The following is a 21,099-nucleotide window of genomic DNA, read 5'->3' as shown; positions in this document are numbered from 1 at the left end:
TCCTATTTCATTTCTCCTTCAACAGGGGCTGGGGACTTTCTAACACTAGGCCACCAGGTGGTTGAGCGATTAGTCCAACGAGATGTTACCCAATGGGGTTCCTCCCTCCCCCAAGCCCATGCCAAGCTGTTCTCCAGAAGGCTGGACCAGTGCAGCTCCACCATTGGGACTGGTGGGGTGACTGGACTGTGCCCAGGGTCTGGGGGGGCGCAGTCAATTACAGCTGAACCCCAGCTTCCTTGCCCTTCTCTGCACACCCTGGTCCAGCTCCGCATCCCCACGCTTCTTAGACTCTGAGACGATTCCAATCAATCGATTGATCATCAGTCAGCATTTACTGGATTCAAGGAGCATCCACTGGTGACAGGCGCAGTTGAGGAAACTGAGGCCGACTGAGGTACTGCTATTATGGCCCCCGCTTTAGAGATAAAACAATTGACGCTGGGGCTTGCAGGGGGAGACTCCTGGAGCACACCCCGTAGAAACACACAGAAAGATAAGGCGTGAGGGCGGGGGAGTTTGACCTTCCTCCCTCCAGGAGGGGCGGGGAAAGCCTCCCCGCAGTGTAGGGGAAGGGACAGCCATTACTGCTTAAGTAAGGGTGACCGCGGCGTCTTCTGGGAGATGGAGTCCAGGGCAGAGCATGCGCCTTGCGGCCCAGGCGGGCGCGAGACAGCGGGGCTGCTCCTGGACTCCATTTCCCAGAATGCCTCAAGAGGCTCCTCTGGGTCCAGGCAGCGTCGCTCCTTCTGCCTTCCTATGAGGGTTGTGGCCGAGCGCGTTGCACTGTGATACTTTTCCGGCCATACTCTGACCAAGCTTGGTACCTGGTGGGGCTCTAGGCCTCTAGGCCCGCTATTTGGGTGGGTGAGTGAGAGAATCAGTGCGCAGGCGTCAAACCACGACCGCTCGGAGTCTACAGCCGAGAGCGTTGGACTTGACTGAAGGAGTGCGCAAGCGCAGCGCTTCGGCCTCCCCCTTTTCCAGCTCCGGGGGCGCACTTCCTTGGGGGTGGGGGGTAGGGCGGGTTGAGTGCGCAGGCGCGGCTCCTGGCGCGCGGTGCACGTGTGTGCGAGCCACAGGATGTTTGGGGACCGGGGGGGGGGGAGGTGCGTGGCGGTTGTGTGACACTGTGTGTGTTGGAGGCTATGTGTACGTGACATTGTGCGCGCGTGTGAGAGAGAAAAACTGTGTTGGAGAGTACGTGTGTGATGTGTGTGTGAGAGAGATTCTGTGTGTGTGTGTGACTGTGTGTGTGAGAGAGACACTGTGTGAGACTTTGTGTGTGTGTGATTGTGTGTGTGTGCCTGTGCCTGTGTCTGTGCCCGTGGCTGCGGGTGGGGGCTCGAGGAGCCCGTGTGGGCCTGTGGCTGGGTGTGGGTGCCACTTCAGCATCCCCACAACTTAATGCTTGGGGCTTCACTGTGGCCAAAAGCCATCCTTGGTAAATCGTCCACCTTATGGTCATTTACTGGTCTCCCCCTCCTTTAGGGTCTGGGGGAGAGGAGAGGAGGTAGCGCTTAGAAGAGCCCACGGGGGCATCATCTTTGAGCTCTCAAGCCCAGCTGTACTAGAAAGTGGAAACCCTCCCCAGGAAAAGGAGGAGAGGGGGTCCCTGAGATCCCTCCCCACCAGGGACCCCTCCCCACCAGGGACCCCTCAGGAAGGCATGAAGAAGCAGATCCTGGAGGGGCTGATGCCTCTGCATCCATCCCTGACCCTCCTCAGACCGGATGGGCAGAGGAGACCCTGAACTCAGAGCAGTGAGAAGAAAGCCAGGAGGAGGTAACCATGGAGGACGGAGGTGAGAGTTGTGGCAGAGCGTGGAGGATTGGAGTCCTGCCCAGGTCAGAGGTGGTTTGTCAGGGAAGGATCCAGGAGAGAGAGCACGAAAAAAGAAGTCAGCTAACGTAACTCATTTCCCTTCTGGCCCTCTCTGCAGCTCAGGGCCTACCATGATCTGGCTCCCCATGCTGGCCTCTGAACTGGCCCGGCACTCATAGGCAAGAAACAAGTGTTGATTTGTTAAGCATCTACTATGTTGTGTTCAGGGAATGAAAGTTGGCAATAGGATGGGGGTCCCTGTGGAAGGGGGGCTGTATTTCTGGTGCGTTGTAAGCAGTGATTGGCAGCTGGAGAAGAGGCGTGGAGAACACTGATGGAGAGGTGACCTAGAGGATGAGACTGAGGATGCAGAAAGACTTTGCAGATGGAAATAAAACCGTGTTTTACAGTCAGTCTGACCTTTCTTTCTCCTTCACCAGCTCAGTCTCATCAAACATTGGCTCTTCCCCAAGACAGGAGTATGACAAGTGAGGAGGGAATGACTTTTGGGTTCCTGACGGCAAGGATTCAGGTGAGTTAAAGTTTACTCTTTGTCTTTCCTGTGCCCTATTTCGTGGCATATATCTGTTCTAAGAGTAATGTTTCTGTCCTTTCATTTCTCAGTGTACTTAGATCCCTTCTGGGCTACTGAGCCTGTTACTCTGAAGCCTGTAGCTATTCTGATCACTGACATAGAGAAGGCAGGTCAACAGAACTGGAATGTCTGCATAATATAAATTAGGAAATTTTGGAACAAATGTACATGATTTGAAAACAATTGCCTTTTATGCTTGTAGATGAATGGTGGGAGTTAAGCATATAAAGGTCGATCAAAATCTTGTACTAGTTGATCTCAAAGATTTCTTCTAATTTAAGATTTTTTTCCTTACAATTTAGCAAACGTTAAGTCGATCCACTAGCAGTGCCCAGATAAAAATGAAACTACCCCTGCCCCTGAAGACCTTACATTTTGCTGTAGGATAGCCTTAAACACAGGTAAGAAACAAGCGAAAGAGTATAATGCAGAGATGGAGATGGAGTAAGAGAGAGACGGAGGATACAGGAGATGCCAGGGAAGAAGGAACTGTGCAGGACAAAAGAAGGTGCAAGGGAAGGAGAGAGAATGGGAGAAACAGAAGACGTCCTTCCTTGGTACCTCATACTGGCACTGCAGTTCTGGAGCATTGTGAACAGCGTGTAGCCCCACTTGTTAGGTAGAGAAGATTGACAAGCAGGAGAGTGTCCAGTGCAAGTGATACAGAATGGTGATATCAACTATTTACATCAGTTGAATGGTCTAGAACAGGAGTGGGGACTCTAGGGAACAAATTGTGGAACAAATCCTTAATCCAGACTTCACAGAACAAATCCGCTTAATAAAAGGACTTGTTCCGTGGGGTTTGGAGTCAGTCAGAAGGCCTCCCTTGAGGATCTAGAGGGCCATGTGTGTCCTGGAGGCCACGGGTTCCCACCTCTGGTCTAGTGTTATTTAGGTTAGAGAAGAGAAGATTTAGGCTGAACGTGAGTGTTTTGCCAGTGCTTTTGAAGGGATTTCATAAGGAAAGAATAGACTTGTCCTGCTTGGGCGCAGAGGACCTGACGAGAAGCAGGGTGTGGAGCTAGCAAGAGGAAGATGGTTTTCTGACAATTAATCTATCAAAGTGTGGAATGAGCTGCTGAAGGAGAGAGTGGGGGTCTTAATGGAGATCTTAAAGAAAAGGCTAGGTGACTACTCATCAGCCGTGCTGTGTGGAGGGACCTTAAAGGGGTATTTCTTGAACTAGAAGCCCCAAAGGTCCCATCCAGCTGAGTGAAGACTACCACCTCATCCACTAGGAATAAACAACAGAGGGAAAAGCAGGTGTATCGAAAGCGTGGCATGAGTCCCATTTAAATCAGATGACCCTGATAATAGCTGTGGATGAAGGTAGAATGAAGACAACAAAGGAAATGGCAAACATCTCTCCGGAGATCTTTAGCCGTCGGGGATATTAGAACCACCACATTCATACTCTGAATTTACAAACTGTCACGTGGAGCGTGGGGAAATGACGATGGAGAGAGTAAAGAGAAAGGGAAATTCAGGAGGGAGGGAGCATGCTTTTGAGAGCATTGAGGGATGAGTTTCCAAGAACCCTGTGAAAGAACATTTTCCATTTACTTGGAGAAGATCACCAGGTATCATTCCAGAAAAAATCCAGACAGAAGATTTAAAGAAATATCTACAAACCTCTGGAACTAATTTCCCATCTCTGCAAAATCTTTATGAGGAAAAAAATGTCCACCTATCACAGGGTAAGAGGGCATGAGAAGGGAACAAGCAGTCCTTTCAAAAAAATACTCCACAGCAGTGATTTCCAACTCAAATGAAAACAGGGGTCATTAAACTATAAACGTAAGGATCCCTGTGGGCCACATATGGACTTGGAAAACCACATACGAACATTATCCGTGTTCTGTTGTATTTTTATTTTTGGAGGTAATTAGAGTTTACTAAGTAACTTGCCCAGGGTCACATAGCTAGTAAGTGACTGAGGTTGGATTTGAACTCAAGTCCTCTTGACATCAGGGCTGGTGCTCTATCCATTACCCCACCTGGTTGCCCCTTGTTTTGTGGTATTTTTTTTTTCTGTTTTATTTTTAAAAATACTTCCCAATTACATTTTGATGTGGTTTGGGCTGCACTCAAGAGAGTTTTTGCTACGGTGTGGCCTGGCTGTATGTTTGACACTTCTGCTCTATAGTATGCAACTTGTCAGTTTAGCGAAAGGTTCAGAGAGTAGAAGTTCTCCTCCGGTAGCATTTGATCCTGTAGAGCAAAAATGCAACATTGAAGCCTCTCCTACCCCAGTGTCTGTCCCGTGGATTGCTAAGGTAATAGAAGCTTACTTGGTTGATATAACAACAAAGATGATTTTTGGATGACCTCTAGATTATTTATATCAAGCATGGCTTCAGAGAGGGGAACTGTGTTTGCTTTGGTCATGGAGACTCCTGCTCAAGATCCATCATAGAAATGTGACGTATAAAAAGTTCAAGACATAATTTCTGGGTAATTAGTCATTTTATTAATAGTGATGGCCTATTATTAATAAAGGACCATTTGGCCTTCTCTCCTAAACCAAAGACTAGTCATGGAACCCATTCATGCTTGTATGCCCTTGGAAGAGTGGGTTCCTGAAGGTGGCAGTCGACTCTGATTGGATAATAAGTAATGGAGAAGAATGAATATTAAAATGGGAGATGGACTTATTCTAATGAGGGGTTTTGGTTGAAGAGAATTTTCTGTGTCCTTATCACCTGTCTGACAAAAGGGAGAATCCACATTTTCCCAGACCTGTCTGAGTAAAACACAGTGGGCTGGAATCCATCAATTCACCTGACTTTATCTTTTGAGCAGATCTGAGTTCTTCCTCTTAGTATCAGTCCAGTGCTTCAAGGTCTTCCTGAATAACCTACAGGGGCTGATTGCTGAATAAGGAAGTAAAAAAGGGGAAAAACCTTGGTCCTCATGCAATAATGAGTTATTAAATATAAGAGAGGAATAATTGTTTCTCTCAGAGGGGATTATCTTTAGGATATTTTCCCAACCCTCTCTCTTATGAGCACATCCATGATGTGGCTTCATTAACACTCAGCACATTGGGGAGCCTCCTGAACAACATTGATAAGTACTCAAAGTACTTTGACCGAGATACTCCCAGTGGAAAAGCCAAGGCAGGAAAGAATGATTATTGAGTTACAGTGACTGGCCTTGGTATTGGTCCATAAATTCATGTATCATGTTCAGACAGTGCAGTTTGGAAATGAAATAGACCCATAACTAAACAAATGGAAGAGAACAGAAGAACAGCATTTGGGAAATTGCAACGCTTTTTTTTTAATGTAAATAGTATTTTATTTTTTCCAATTACGTGTTAAGATAGTTTTCAACATTCATTTTTTCTGTGATTTTGAGTTCCAAATTTTTCTCCATCCCTTTCTTTCTTTCCCCATTCCCTAAGATGGCAAGCAATTTGATATAGGTTATACATGTGCAGTCATGTTAAACATTTCCACATTAGTCATGTTGTCAAAGAAGAAACAAAACAAAAGGAAAAAACCATGGGGGGATAAAAAGTGAGAATAGTATGTTTTGATCTACATTCAGACTCCATCAGTTCTTTCTTTGGATGTGGATAGCATTCTCCATTATGAGTTTTTTGGAATTGTCTTGGATCGCTGTATTGCTGAGCAGAAGTAAGTATCATAGTTGATCATCAAATGATGTTGCTGTTGGTGTGTACAGTGTTCTCCTGGTTCTGCTCACTTCACTCAGCATCAGTTCGTGCAAATCCAGGTTTTTCTGAAGTCTGCCTGTTCATCATTTCTTATAGCACAATAGTATTCCATTACATTCATATGCCACAAGTTGTTCAGCCATTCCCCAATTGATGGGCATCCCCTCAATTTCCAATTCTTTGCTACCACAAAAAGAGCTTCTATAAATATTGTTGTTTGTGTGAATCCTTTCCCCCCTTTTTATGATCTCTTTGGGATACAGAATTAGTAGCAATATTACTGGATCAAAGGGAATCTGCAGTGCTTTTATTGACCTCCGGTTTCTGCTTGAAATAGAACATCACCGTTGTTTTCCTGGTGGTTCGTTGTGGTCGTGAATTATGCAATACCATTGTCTCAGAAGAATTAATATTTTGAGAAGACTGAAGGGCAACAGGACATGGGATGGGTATAAATACATTGTAGCATGTTGCCAGTAAAGAGTTGTGCCCAAGAATCAACACGAGAGTTGTCAGCCAAAAAGTATGACTGGAAAATAAGATGGGCCAGTCATGTGGGGAGAATGGGGGATGAGAAAGGGCCATCCACCAGGCTACACTGGTACCCCTGTGTGAGGAGAGCTCTAGAGCAAGGTTTCTGCTTGTTGCTTCAACCACCTCTGGAGGTCGGATGATGGAAACAAAGATGATGCATGCTGAGAAGATGAGGTTGGATTTCAATTTTCACTATTGTGGAGAAGTATCCTTATCAGGAGAGCCAGAGAACCTCTGAAATACTGGAGAAAAGCTTTTCTTTAGAACTGAGCACTGTTTGTTCATTGTATATTATAAGTACTTAGGACATGTTCTAATAAGGAGGGCAGAAGTTTATTCCAGGTCTCCACAGTACAAAGGAAATGGTGACCCAGGAGAGAGAACAGAGGACCATTAGTACTTGGAATTGGGAAGAACTCTTCACTTGTTATACTCTTTCTGGTGTATTGCCTCTTGAATAAATCTGCCTAGAATAAGGAGGTGACCATTGAGGGAGAATGATAGCCCAAAGGGTAGAACTTAATATTTGGGGTTTGATTGTCATTGTAAATATTATGTATGTAACAGTCAGATGGTTGCCAATTCTGTGATATGGTTTGGGAATCTTAAGAGTAAGGTGTGACTGCTGACCTCCTTGGCTTCTTTCAAGTCCCAACTAAAATCCCACTTTCTACAGGAAACCTTTCCCAACCTTCTTAAATCCAGTGCCTTCCCTCTGTTAATTATTTCCTCTTTATCCTGGATATAGCTTGCTTTGTGTATATTTGATTGCATGTTGTCTCCCTATTAGTTTGTAAACTCATTGAGGGTAGGATTGGTTTTTTTTACCTCTTTTTGTATCCCCAGTGCTTAGCACAGTGACTAGTACATAGTTGGACCTTAATAAGTGTTTATTGATTGATTAAGGTTAGGATTTTCTTGGGTTTACTTGTGGAGGATTTGAGAATATGAACTTGAGCAATACTGGCTACTGAATCTAGTTCAAATTGAGATACACCAGAAATAGGTAACGAAGAAGTATTTGGAGGAATGTTTCCTGGCTAAGCAGTTATGGTTTGATTTAGGAATTGGTGACGTTCAAAGATGTAGCTGTGGACTTCACTTGGGAGGAGTGGAGCCGTCTGGATCCTTCCCAGAGGGACTTACACAGGAAGGTGATGTTGGAGAACTGTGAGAACCTTGTCTCTGTGGGTAAGTGCACTGTCTGGCCCCCGGGACTTGGGATCTATGACCCAGACCCATATTCTTCCTTTTTTTGTTTTTTATTTTTTATTTTATTTTATGTTATTTTTTGATTAGGCAGTGGGGTAAGTGACTTGCCCAGGGTCACACAGGTAGTAAGTGTTATATGTCTGAGGCCAGATTTGAACTCAAGTCCTCCTGAATCCAGGGCTGGTGCTCTATCCACTGTGCCACCTAGCTGCACCCCCCCCCCCCTTATTTTTTTGATGAGGCAACTGGAGCTAAGTGACTTGCCCAAGTCACACAGCTAGTAAGTGTTATGTGTCTGAGGTCGGATTTGAACTCAGGTCCTCCCGACTCCATGGCCAGTGCTGTATCCACTACGCCACCAATCTGCCCCTTCCGTATTCTTCCATCAGCTTGTTACAGCAAGTCCACTCCACATGCTTCTACTCTTTCTCGTGATTTAAGAACTTGCAGTTGTGAGAGTGCCAGTGGAGTTCTCAGGCTGTCCACCTGTATTCTCTTACCCTTGCCATGTGACCAGCTCGTCATCTTTTCCTATCGTATTTTTCCTTGACAATGTTTTTTTGTTTGTTTGTTCGTTTGTTTGTTTTTTGGTGAGGCAGTCGGGGTTAAGTGACTTGCCCAGGGTCACACAACCAGTAAGTGTCAAGTGTCTGAGGTCAAAGTTGAACTCAGGGCCTCCTGACTCCAAGGCTGGAGGTCTATCCACTTTGCCACCTAACTGCCCCCTTGACAATGTCTTTTATTCCTTTTCTTTGGAATTCCTCCTTGGTTCTGTGTATCGCACTCTGTTCAAACCCACCATGATCTTATTCATTTCCCCATGAGTAACATTCACTTTTACATCTTTGGAGACTGTTGGATTCCAGACTTCTCTGCCTGAAAGCGATACCTATTGACCATTGAAAGTAAAAAGATGGACCTTTATTTGCAGGGAACCTTGGGAGCGTTAAAGGGACTTTGAGATTTCCCGAAGGCAGTCCAGCTCCACTTCCATCTCTGCTCACCCCTGTGGTAGAGGAGACCCGTCAGAGAATACGAGATGAGGATGACGGAGCTCTTCTCTCCGGGTTCTCATAGCGCTGTCCTTTCCTTGTTCTCTTCCTCCTTGCCTGACTGCTCCTACTCAGTCTCCTTGGCTGGGTTTTTACCTCGGCTGCACCTGCCAACTGTGGCTGTCTCCCAAGGCTCAGTCCGTGGTGCTCTTCTCTTCTCCTCCCTCTATAGTATTTTGTTTGGTGATCTCATCAGCTCCTGTGAGTCCCATTATCATCCCTATACTGGTCACTCTGAGATCTACTTACCCAACCCCAATCTTGTCTGACCTCCAGGATCACGTCTCCTGTGCTTATTGGAAACCTTCTAGTGGATGTCACATAGACACCTGAAACTGCGCATCTCCAAAGCTGAACTCCTGCTTCCCTCCCCCTCATCAAAGTCCCCCCTCTTCCAATTCTTAGTATTGTCAAAGGCACCACTTGTCACCGAGGCGCACTGTCATCCTTGACTCCTTTCTTTCTCTCACCCCCCATAAGTCCTATCAATTCTATCTTCGCAGTGTCTCTCCTCTCCCGTCCTTCACTCCTCTGACATTGCTGCCCTCTCCTGCCGGCCCTCATCACCTCCTGCCTGGACTGTTGGCACAGCAGCTTCTGGTCACTCCGGTCCATCCTTCGCTCAGCTGTCAGATGATTTTTTCCTAAAACACAGATCTGATCATGTCCCATGATTCATTAAACTCCAGTGGCTTCCTGTCACTGCCAGTATCAAACAGAAGATCCTCTATTTGGCATCCAGATCCCTGCGTAACCGGCCCCCTCCCCCCCACTACCTTCCTAATAGTCTTGCTTCTTCGTGATCCAGTGACACTGGCCTCCTTGACACGGACACTCCATCTCTTGACTGTGCCTTTTCTGCTTTCGTCTCCCATGCCCAGAACTTTCTTCCTGATCCTGCCTTCTCTGAGAAGCCTTTCCTGATCCCCCTTAATTGTAGTGCCTGCCTTCTGTTGTTTATTTCCGATTTATTTTGTGTGTGTGTGCACGCGCTCGTGTTTGTCACCTATTTGTACGTGGTTGTTGGCGAGTTGCCTCCTTCTGTTAGATTGTGAGCTCCTGGAAGGCAGAGTGGGCTTTTGCCTTTGCTTGTATTCTTGGAGGTTACATAATAGAAGGCACTTGATCAATGTTTGTTGATTTGATTTGACTTAAAGGATGGCTCTCCGTGGATGGTGAGGTCCTCTCAGTGTTCCTGTTTGTGAGCAACGTTGTCCTGGCTGCATCAAGCCCTGGAACATGTTAGAGTCTTCTAGAAAAGAGCTGCAGGCATCTAAACAGTTTGACCTGATGGTCACACAAAGAAAGGACCAGGGGAAGAATACTGTCTGTTGTCCAGATTACGTGATGTGTGTGGGTAGGCAGCCTACAGAGCTTGTCAATCAGTGTCTGGGACAGAGGATAGGTGGATGTGGCATTTGGCCTGGAATCATGGCTCACATTTCCTTGGAATACAGGAGGGTCTGTTTCTGGGATCCTTTATACCACCCTCTGCGTTTTCTCTGCCTTCTGCTTTTCCGTGAGTAGAGCTGAATCCTTAGACGTCTTTCTGTTCTAAGCATTTTCTCATTTTTCTTCCCATATATAGGAATTCCTGTCTCCACGATGGACATGATCTCCCTATTGGAGAAGCGGGATGCACCGTGGATGCCAGAGGGAGAAGCCTTCAGTGGCAGCTGTTCAGGTGAGTGAAAATCAGGATGGGCGTCGTGGCAAGCAGCCTCCCGCTGGGTCAGTTAGGTGCTGTGCTTTTGTAGTGGCATCACCAGGGTGTGACCGTTTTATGGCTCTTCTGTGTGTTGCTTTCCAGAAAGATGACACCACATAATAGCTCATCTCCCCATAGCCCTGTTGGCATTATATTTTGAAACTCGAATTGAATGGATTTGATGTATCCAAGAAATGTATACTTCTGAATTCTTGCAATTATTGGAGATTAAGAAAGGGTGGTTTTTTTTTTTTTAAGGCTTTTGTTTTTTGTTATCATCTTCAAAAATTCTGCTCTTTTCTTTTTAAAATGATCTTTTCATTTTTATATCATCTTTTTTCTTCTGTTAAAAATTTCTTTTTGTTATTCTGAACTTAACACCACCAACTGTGAACATTTCCGTAGACAAAGAACTGCAAAAGAGGACATCATATGAAAGGTCAAATCTACCTCCTTCAAGTTTCCAGGGTTTTAAAATGATACGAGAAATTCCACTCTTCGGTCTCAAAGCTGTTGTGCTTGTTTGTTTCCCCCTAAAAAGAAAGAGTCCATTCCTTTTTAGGTATCCCTCTCAGTACCTCACTATATATCCCCCACGCCCTCCATAACAACCAAAATTGACCAAGACAAATTCATGCGCTCGCCGCCATACCTGAAAGTAAATGTGTGCCTCGTTCTGATTTTTTTACATCAGTTTTATTTTCAGATATATTCCTCACTGCTCTCCTCCCCAGTGAGTCATCCATCCATCCATGAGTCTAGAAAATTAACCCATCAGTTTAGTCTGACAGTACAAGCTGTGCTCCATGTTTGTTTCACATCACTGTGAAGAAGAGAGGCAGTAGTCACATTGTCTCATCTCTTCTTTAGGGCTAAGCTTAGTTATTGTAACTATATGGTGTTAAGTTTGGATTCCATTTATATTGTTGTATTCATTGAATATTTTGTTTTCTTGGTTCTGCTTCATACTGCATCAATTCATGTCTTCTCTTGCTTCTCAGAATTTTTTGTCATCTTTATTGTTCCTGTGGTAGTGATATTCAACTATATTCTGATACCATGATTTTTAAGAACATTCTCTCTGATCAGTGAGCATTGACTTTGGTTCTAGCTCTTTGATACTATTCTGTTAAGTGCTGTTAGGAATATTTTGGTGTATATGGGACCCTTTCTGTCTTTTACTTCCCTGAGGTATATACTTAGTAATGGGATCTCTGATTCCAAAGGTATACATTTTCTAACCTTAATTCCAGACTAGAAGTCCATTCTGGAAAGTTCCAGAATGGTTGAGACAATTCACAGTTCTACCAGTAGTGTGTTAGTGTGAGCGTCTTTCCATAAACAACTGAGAAAATGACTAAAACGTGCATACACTTTAGCCCATAGACCCCACTACTTGGCATATATCCCAAGGATGTCAAAGATAGAAAGAAGGTTCCCCTGTATAGTTCTGCTTTTTTTTTCTCCTATATTTACCTTGAGGTTCTCAACCTTTTGTTCTTCAAATGAAGTTTCTTTGTGGTCTGCATCTATAAAAAATGCCCTACATCGTTGATTTGTGGAGCAATAAATTCATAATTTAATTTAGGTAATATATTAACACTATTAAATTACCTCCAAATGAACAATACAGATGACATACATTTATGTATATACATATACACACAGCTCTCTATATTTCTCTCCATTTTAGTGTTGTGATTTTTGTGCATAGTGATTTCCTGCTTCAGTTGATTTCACTTTGCCTCGGTTCATATTGTCTTTCCATAGATAGATAATATAGGTATTATCTCCTTAAGAGATCTCTTGCCACATTGACATTGAATTCTTAGCGACTACACTTTGAGACCAGTCAGTTCTGAATCCATTTGATTATGTTCTGTCTAATCTGTATTTCTCCATCTTCCCCACAAGAAAAACAGGGCATTTTTTATCAAACACTGCTAACTTCTAGGTAAAGTATACTTAAAACATTCCCCTCATCTACTATTTTAGTAATACTTGGGATAACCTCTTTAGGAAGCCATGCTGTCTCTTTTTAATTACTGCTTCTCTGTCTAGATGTTTGCCACTTATCTCTTGAGTATGTTCTGGAGTTTTTTCAGGAATTGAAGGGCAAATTTAGTTTACATTCTGTTCTTTTCCTCTTATTGAAGGTTGGGTAACATTGGCCTTCCTTCAGTCTTATGGTCAGTCCCCTCCTGTTTTCCATGACTTTTCAACTATCACTCATGGTGGTGATATACAAACAATATACAGTAATATAGTAATATTAGTATCAGTAATATACAAATAACAGTAACAAATGCAAAAAAAATCACTATTTCCAAGTCAGATTTGTACTTGAGATATAAGGATATGTCAGCATTTGGGAAACAGTACAATCATATATTTTTAAAAATCACCAAACCTTATGAACATATTAATAATTATATGCTATAAAAGCCTTTGAAAAACTGTAGCATCTATGCAAAAAAAAAAAGACATAAAAAAAAAGGCTTGTGAGGTCCATTTTTTCATATTATGTAAATTATATACCTGAAACCAGAAGCTAACATTATTTGCAGTAAATAAATACATATGTGTCTATATGGCATCATCTTAAAATCCAACTAGCTATATGCTGGGGAATCAGTATTTCTGTTATGCTTTGTGTCAGTTCCTTATAACTTTTAGATATTTTTTTAAAATACGTTTTTATTTTTGTTTTTATGTTACCTTTATTTCCCGTTGTAAAATCTCTGCCCCTCCCAGAATACCATCTCTTATAATAAAGTTTTTTTTTAAAGAAAGAAATTTTTTTGGTTGTTGTTGCAAAAGTGAACAAAGTAAAGTCCGATGTTATGCAGGATAACCTCATCAGTCCGGTGCCATTTTCCATGATAGCTTAAAACACCCCCTGTATCTATTCTGGGGAGTATTTGGGGATACTCTGTATGTATTCCTCCCCATGGTAGGAGCAGGGAGTCTTTTCTCAGATCTTCCTTGAGGTCGAGCTTGGATGTCATAATTTCTCCACATTTGCTTCAGATGACTTTATTATTGTTCTTTCTGTTTATGTTGTTTTGGTTTTTGTGCACATGGATTTCCTGCTTCAGTTGTCTTCACTTTGCCTAGTTTTCATTTTTTGTCTGTCTATGCTTCTGATTATTCTTCACGTTCATCGTTTCTACAGCACAGCAATATAGATGGCTCATATTTTAATACTGTTTGAAGATTTTTTTCCCCTAAGGCCCTTCATTAGTTTCTTTTTTTACTTTAATTTAAATTTAGTTCACATTGGCAAATACAGATTCTTAGCTATATTAAAAAACCAGGATTTTTTGAAAAGTGCTATGTGTATTTAAGGTGATCAGTTATAGTAGCAACATCCTCCTGCTCACCCTTCTTGCTTAGCTTCATAATGCAGCTTTGTTGATATTTCTGTTATCTTTATGTAATGGGCAGTGTGGGTATTTCTCTTTCCCTTCTTACTTGCTCACTTTCACCGTGGTGTAGAAGCCTTCTCAGATTTCCCGGATTCTTCTCCCTCATCCTTCTGATGAATAGTATTCCATTACATTAGTATAACATGGGGCAGCTAGGTGGCAGAGCAGATAAAGCGCCAGACCTGAAGTCAAGAAGACTCTCCTGTTCCTGAGCTCCAGTCTGGCCTCAGATGCTTCCTGGTTACTTGATGTGGGCAAGTCCCTTCACCCTGTCTGCCTCAGTTTCCTCATCTGTAAGGTAAGCTGGAGAAGGAAATGGCAGCCACTTCGGTATCCCCCAAGAAAGCCCCGAATGGGATCATGAAGAATCAGATAAGAGACTGAAACAACACACAACAAGAACATTGACTTAGCATGCTCGGCTCCCCTGTTCTCCAGTACTCGGACACTCAGTTTGTTTCCTAGTCTTTATTCTAACCAGTGACTTGGCTCGGAAGAGTATTCCCAGGTTTCTTTTCATTCCTTGGATCATTGGCCTAGAGCTGGAAGGAACTTCAGGGACCCTCTGGTGTACCTAACTTCACAGTTGAAGCAACTGAGGTCCAGGGAGGTTAAGTGTTTTACCCGGTTTACCTGAGGTCACATGGGTCATTAGGAGGCACAAGTAGCATCTGAAACCAGGTTCTCTTGCTCCAGAGCTAGTGCTCATTCTGCTGTGACATATTGTCTCTGTTCCTGTCCAGATGTCATTTCCCTCCCCCCAAATAATCATTTTTAAGATAAGAACTAATAATTGTAAAGATTTCCCCCAGTTCTTTTCTTCGTTATTCTGGAAATATTAATTCTTGTGGAAAAGCACTTTATTTTCATATTATCATTGTTCTCTTATAATGTCTTTTTTTTTCCTGTAATAGATAAGAGTATTTTTTTTCCCACAATTGTTATTCATGATTATCACCTTCTCTAGTTGTGTATCACCTGGGACGCCAGGAGTGTGTCACCTGCTCCCACCCTTGAACCTGTACAAAGCTATCTTAGCTACTATATACTTGATAGATCAGAATCCTCTTTGAGACTATTGCACAGGAAGTCCCCAATTAATGTATTTATTTTTACTAGTTAGCCTGTAGAAACCCTTAAAGCAGAGGCATTCAGGAAATTTGGTAATGATAGTAACAATATGCTCCATGTAACTTTTCCACAAATATCTACCCACACATTGGATTTCCACAAATACACAACTCTCATTGGAAGACTGGTTTGGATAGGGATCTCTTGTGTGCCATGTATACATGGGGAACCCATGTGGTCATGACACCCATATGGATGGCCTCTAGCTGTGAATTCATATGACTAGGATAAATACATAGAGGGGCATCTCATACCTCTAAATTGTAGTGTTGCAAATGTCTTCCACTGACGTTGCCATATTTCTCTCCACTGGACATCAGTTCTCTCCCATTCTGTACTGGGCATTGCTTCTCTGCTACTCTCCTCATTGCTTATCATCATTCTTAATCTTATCAGATGATCTGCTGTTTGGCCACACCTACCCTGTTTTGTGCCTTTCAAAATGAGTTTTTCAACTGAAATGGAGGACTTGACATTTATATATATTACATTAGTTTCAGCCCATTGTTTTAGCCCGTTGATATCTTTGAATCCTAATTCATATTTGTTGTTAGCTATCCCTTCTAGTTTTGTGTCATTTATAAATTATATTGGCTAATCGTATATTCCTTCATTCAAGTCGTTGATGTAAACAGGCTGGTATTTTTTAAAATAATGATCTCATATTACATTGAATGATAATATCATTAATCAAGGCAGGCGATCATGTTTAGGTTTTTGCCATTTCTTATTTTTGTTGAAAACCTTTTGTAAGTCGAAAGGATATTTGACATGATGCCCTTTTGGGTGGCTTTTAAAATCATATTGTAATATTGTAGATGGACAAAAAATAATGGTTTTGTCTGAGTTGAATTTGGTGTAAACAGAAATTTATTGAACTAATAAATACTAGGTTTAATCTGCTTTTTCCTGATATTTTTTGGAAAAATGAAATAGACCTTCCTGAAACATTTTTATCCTTTGAAATTTTGAGGAACCTCAGTAATTCTTAAGTTTTTCACAGTTGCTCAGATTTCTATCACTTTTGTCTGCATAGATTCCAAGTTGAATAAATATCCAATTCAGTAATTTTCTGACCTAATTTCCTTTATCCTGTGTGCTTTTGTACTCATCCTTACTGCCAATGATACTTCTGTTTTTTATTGTGTTGTTTTTAATGACCTCTATAAGTAGCCCTTTATGTAATTCATTTAGTCCTGTTCAGCTAGTATCTTCTCATCTGTTCTTGGTATTATTTCACTTGGACAGTGAGACCTTGGTTTTTGTTACGATTCATATAAAGCATAAACTCCTGAGGAGGAGGCCTTTCCTGGTTCCCACATCTGCTAATGCTTTTCCCTTGCATCTGTTTTATATATATCTTATATATCCAATTTATGTCTGCATTGTTGACCCCATTAGAATCTAAGCTCCTTGAGAATAGGAACTGTTTATGTTTTTTCTTTGTATCTCCAGTACATAGTAGGAACTAAATATATGTACAAATTGAACATCAGTCTCAATAATGAGACAGAAACTAGAATTTGCTCTAAAGAAGATTCTGTCTCTCAGAAAAGCAAACAGTGACTAAGGACTTTAAAAACATTTTTTTTTTCAGATTCCCTTAGTGAGAAGACCAAGTTTGAACCCAGAGATTCAAATCCAAGGCAGACCTTTTGCATGGGAATATCATCCAAGATAAAACTGCACAAGGGTACAGTAGCCTTGCATCCCAAGATGAGAGAAGCCGGTGAACGTGAGGTTAATGTAGAGGAGCTGAAGCACAACCAGGAGAGACAATGGAGGCAAGGAATAGGCACTCCCAGAACGATTTGTAATCAAATGAATGCACCTCAACACAATGCTAGAAATAGCATTCTAATGTCAGACTTGGTTGCAGCATCAAAAGGGGTAATGGGAGAAAATCTCTATAACTGTAAGTCTCTTGGAAAGAGCTTCAGGGGTGATTTTCCTTACTTAATTACATATGATGCATTGTCCCTCCAAAAGGAACTTTTTAAGTATACCAATTGCACGAAGCCCTTTAGATACCGTTCAGACTTAATTAAATTTCATAAAATTCATGTTGGAGAAAAGCGACACGAGTGGAATGAATGTGGAAAATCCTCTGGCAGAAGGTCAGATATTATTAAACAACAAAGAATTCATAGTGGAGAGAAAAGCAACAGTTATTATAAAGATGAGAAAGGTTTCAGCCATAAGGGAAGCTTGAATAAACATAATGTAATTTATACAAGAGAGAATTCTTTTGCGTATAATGAATTTGGGAAAGCCTTCAGTGGGAAGGAAACCCTTACTTCACCTCTGAAAATTCACACTGGGGAGAAAATCTCTGAATCTAATGCATGTGAGAAAATTTTCAGCCAGAGGGGAAGCTGTATTAGCCAGCAGAGAACTCATACTAGAGGGAATTCTTTTGTGTATGATGAGTGTGGCATGAGCAGAAAGGAACAGCTTATTGTGCATCAAAGAATTCATAATGAAGAGAAACCCTTTGCATGTGATAAATGTGGAACAGGCTTCCAAAGCAGAGTAAGCCTTATTGCCCATCAGAAAACTCATTCTGAAGAGACACCCATTGCGTGTAATGGATACAGGAAAGGCTTCAGAAAGAGTGGGCATCTTACCACACAGCAGGGAATTCATATTGAAGAGAAACCCTTTGCATGTCGTGAGTGTGGGAAAGCCTTCAGACAGAGTGCATATCTTGTTATCCATCAGAGAACTCATACTGGAGAGAAACCCTTTACATGTAATGAATGTGGGAAAACCTTTACCCAAAAGGCAAGCCTTATTACTCATCGGAGGACTCATACAGGAGAGAGACCCTTTATATGTAATGAATGTGGGAAAACTTTTACACAAAGGGCAAACCTTCTTACCCATCACAGGACTCATACTGGAGAGAGACCATTTGCGTGCAATGAATGTGAGAAGACCTTTACCCAGAAGTCGAGCCTTATTACTCATTACAGGATTCATACTAGAGAGAAACTCTTTGCTTGTAATGAATGTGGGATTGCCTTTGCCCAAAAGGCAAACCTTGTTGTTCACAGAGGAATTCATTCCAGAGAGAAACCGTTTGCTCCTAATAAATGTGGGCAAGGCCCTCAAAAGAAAAGACTTATCCATCGGGGAACTCATACTGGAGAGAAACCTTTTGAATGTAATGAATGTGGAATAGGCTTCCGATACAAAGTAAACCTTAATATCCATCAGAGAACTCATACTGGAGAGAAACCCTTTACATGTCATGAATGTGGGAAAGGCTTCAGACAGAGTGCACATCTTATGACCCATCAGAGAACTCATACTGGAGAGAAACCTTTTGCATGTAATGAATGTGGGAAGACCTTTACCCAAAGGTCAAACCTTAATAGCCATCAGAGAACTCATACCCAAGAGAAACTCTTTGCATGTAATGAATGTGGAAAAACGTTTACTCAGAAGGGAAGCCTTGTTTCTCATCAGAGGACTCATACTAGAGAGAAGCAGTTTATATGTAATGAATGTGGAACAGGTTTCCTACACAGAGTAAGCTTTATTGTCCATAAAAGAATTCATACTGGAGAGAAACCATATATATGTAATGAATGTGGGAAAGGCTTCAGACAGAGTGGACACCTCATGATCCATCAGAGGACTCACACTGGAGAGAGACCCTTTATGTGTAATGAATGTGGTAAAAGCTTTACCCAAAGATCAAACCTTACTAGTCATCAGAGAACTCATACTGGAGAGAAACTCTTTGCATGTAATGAATGTGGGAAAGCATTTACCCAAAAGGGAAGCCTTATTACTCATCAGAGAACTCACACTGGAGAGAAACAGTTTGTATGTAATGATTGTGGAACAAGTTTCCTTCATAGAGTGACCCTTATTATCCATAAGAGAACTCACACAGGAGAGAAGCCATATGCCTGTAATGAATGTGGAAAAGGCTTCAGACAGAGTGGACACCTCATTACCCATCAAAGAACTCATACTGGAGAAAAACCCTTTGTATGTAATGAATGTGGGAAAACCTTTACACAAAGGGCAAACCTTACCAGCCATCAGAGGAATCATACTGGAAACAAACTCTTTACATGTAATCAATGTGGGAAAGGTTTTACCCAAAAGGCAAACCTTAGCACACATCAGAAAACTCATGCTAGAGAGAGAACCTTTGTGCATAACGAATGTGAGAGAACTTTTACTCGTAGGACAAACCTTATTAGCTATCGTAGAACTTCTGCAGAATGAAAGTCCTTTATGTGTAATTAGTACAGAAAAGACTTCAGCTAGAGGAGATATTATGTAACAGAGAATTAATCCTGGGGAGAAACTTTATGTAACAAATGTGGGAATGCTTTCAGTGGAAGGGGATGCCTCCTTGTATATTAGAGTACTTATACTGGAGTAAAGCATTTAAGTGTAATAAATAGAGTTGCACCAAATGGCTCATTGTCACTGTATTGGGTGGAATACTGAAGGTGTCTGCTTCGCTGTGGACTGTATAACATTTTTACAATGGCTTACATAAATGGCATACTCATCAGATTTTCAAATGACCTAAAACTGGGATAGATAGCTAAGAGTGAATAAGAGAGCTAACTAAAACTGACATCATTGGACTGAAAGATGAAATTCAATAGTGATAAATGTAAATGCTTAATAATAGGGTACAAAAAATCAACTTCACAAATGCATGTTTATTAAGCACTTACTATTTGCCAGGCTATAGATATAAAGAAATATAAAGTAGTTGTTGGCATCAGGGAATTCACATTCAAATAGAGTAGACAGCTTGTAAACAGATAAGAGATATAGACATAAGATATAAACATAAGAGATATATACAGACTAAATGGAAGGTGATCTCCCATTCTTAGCTGGAGATGAGGAAGGGGATCATTCCAGGCATGGGGCAACTAAAACAAAACCACGGTTAAAGATGATGGAGTGTTGTACGGGTGAGCAGTTAGCAGGTAGGCCAGCATAGCTGCATCAAAAAGCTTATGGAGTAGAGCAAAGTGCTCATTGTAATCAGAACTGTCTGTTTTCTGTGATCTTCTTTATCCCTTCTTTGGTCATCAACTCTTCCCTCTCCATGGATATGAAAGGTAATTTCTTCCTTGTTCCTTTAATTTGCTGGAATTTCACCCCTTATATTTAAATCTTGTATCCATCTAGAGGTTTTTTTGTTTGTTTTTTTATTTTGTTTTGTTATACAGTGAAATGTTGACCTATACTTAAATTTCTCCGCAATTGCTTTCAGGTTTCCCAGCAGTTTTTGTCAAATATTGGGTCCTTATTTTAGTAGTTGGGGTCTTTGGGTTTATCACAAATACACTCCTTTATCTGTTTACTTCTCTGTGTTGTATATTTAATCTATTTTTTAAAACAAATACCAAATAGTTTTAGTGATATTGCTTTGTAATAAACACTACTTTTTTGCCCTTCTGTGTGTCTCCAGCACTTAGCATACAGTAGGTGCTTAATAAATGTTTATTGACAGATAACAGGTAACATTTAAAAAAAAAGATCTTACTTCTCCCTACCCTCATTGAGCAAATTAAAAAAACAAAACCAAAAACTATCCTTAATACATGGATGCATAGTTTGGCAAAATCAATTCCTGTATTGTCCTTGTCTGAAAATGTATGTCTTTGTGCATTTTAAGTTCATTGCTTCTCTGTAAGGAGGTGAGTGTTGTTTCATATTAATTTTTGGAGTTGTGAGTTGTAAAATCTTTGAGAATTGTTTTTCTCCATAATGTCGTCATTGTAAAATGTTCTAGTTCTGCTGACTTACTTTGCATCAGTCCACAGAGATCTTCATTGTTTACTCTGAAACTGGACATTTCACCATTTGTTACAGCAAAATAATATTCCATTACATTACCACAATTTATTTAGCCACTCCCCAACAGGAGGATAATACCTTAA

General features: G+C 41.6%; 1 protein-coding gene across 5 annotated transcripts; it reads left to right on the top strand.

Moving 5' to 3' along the window:
- Nucleotides 1-739: 739 nt before the first annotated feature.
- Nucleotides 740-19,598, top strand: LOC114052558 (zinc finger protein 665-like). Of its 5 annotated transcripts, none has more exons than XM_027875213.1 (5): nt 740-863; nt 1,492-2,356; nt 7,703-7,829; nt 10,491-10,586; nt 16,767-19,598. In XM_027875213.1, the coding sequence occupies exons 2-5, from the start codon at nt 2,210-2,212 to the stop codon at nt 19,412-19,414; spliced, it is 3,018 nt and encodes a 1,005-aa protein (XP_027731014.1). In that variant the 5' UTR covers nt 740-863; nt 1,492-2,209; the 3' UTR covers nt 19,415-19,598. The 5 variants fall into 5 exon arrangements, with proteins under 5 accessions (XP_027731014.1, XP_027731016.1, XP_027731012.1 ...); XM_027875215.1 differs by having other exon boundaries at nt 740-867; nt 2,265-2,356; XM_027875211.1 differs by having other exon boundaries at nt 740-867.
- Nucleotides 19,599-21,099: the final 1,501 nt, after the last annotated feature.

The sequence above is a fragment of the Vombatus ursinus genome, unplaced genomic scaffold (assembly GCF_900497805.2).
Source record: "Vombatus ursinus unplaced genomic scaffold, bare-nosed wombat genome assembly UNPS02014808.1, whole genome shotgun sequence".
NCBI lineage: Eukaryota > Metazoa > Chordata > Mammalia > Diprotodontia > Vombatidae > Vombatus > Vombatus ursinus.
Note: the sequence above shows the minus strand (reverse complement) of the source record. Positions and strands in the feature narration are given on the sequence as shown.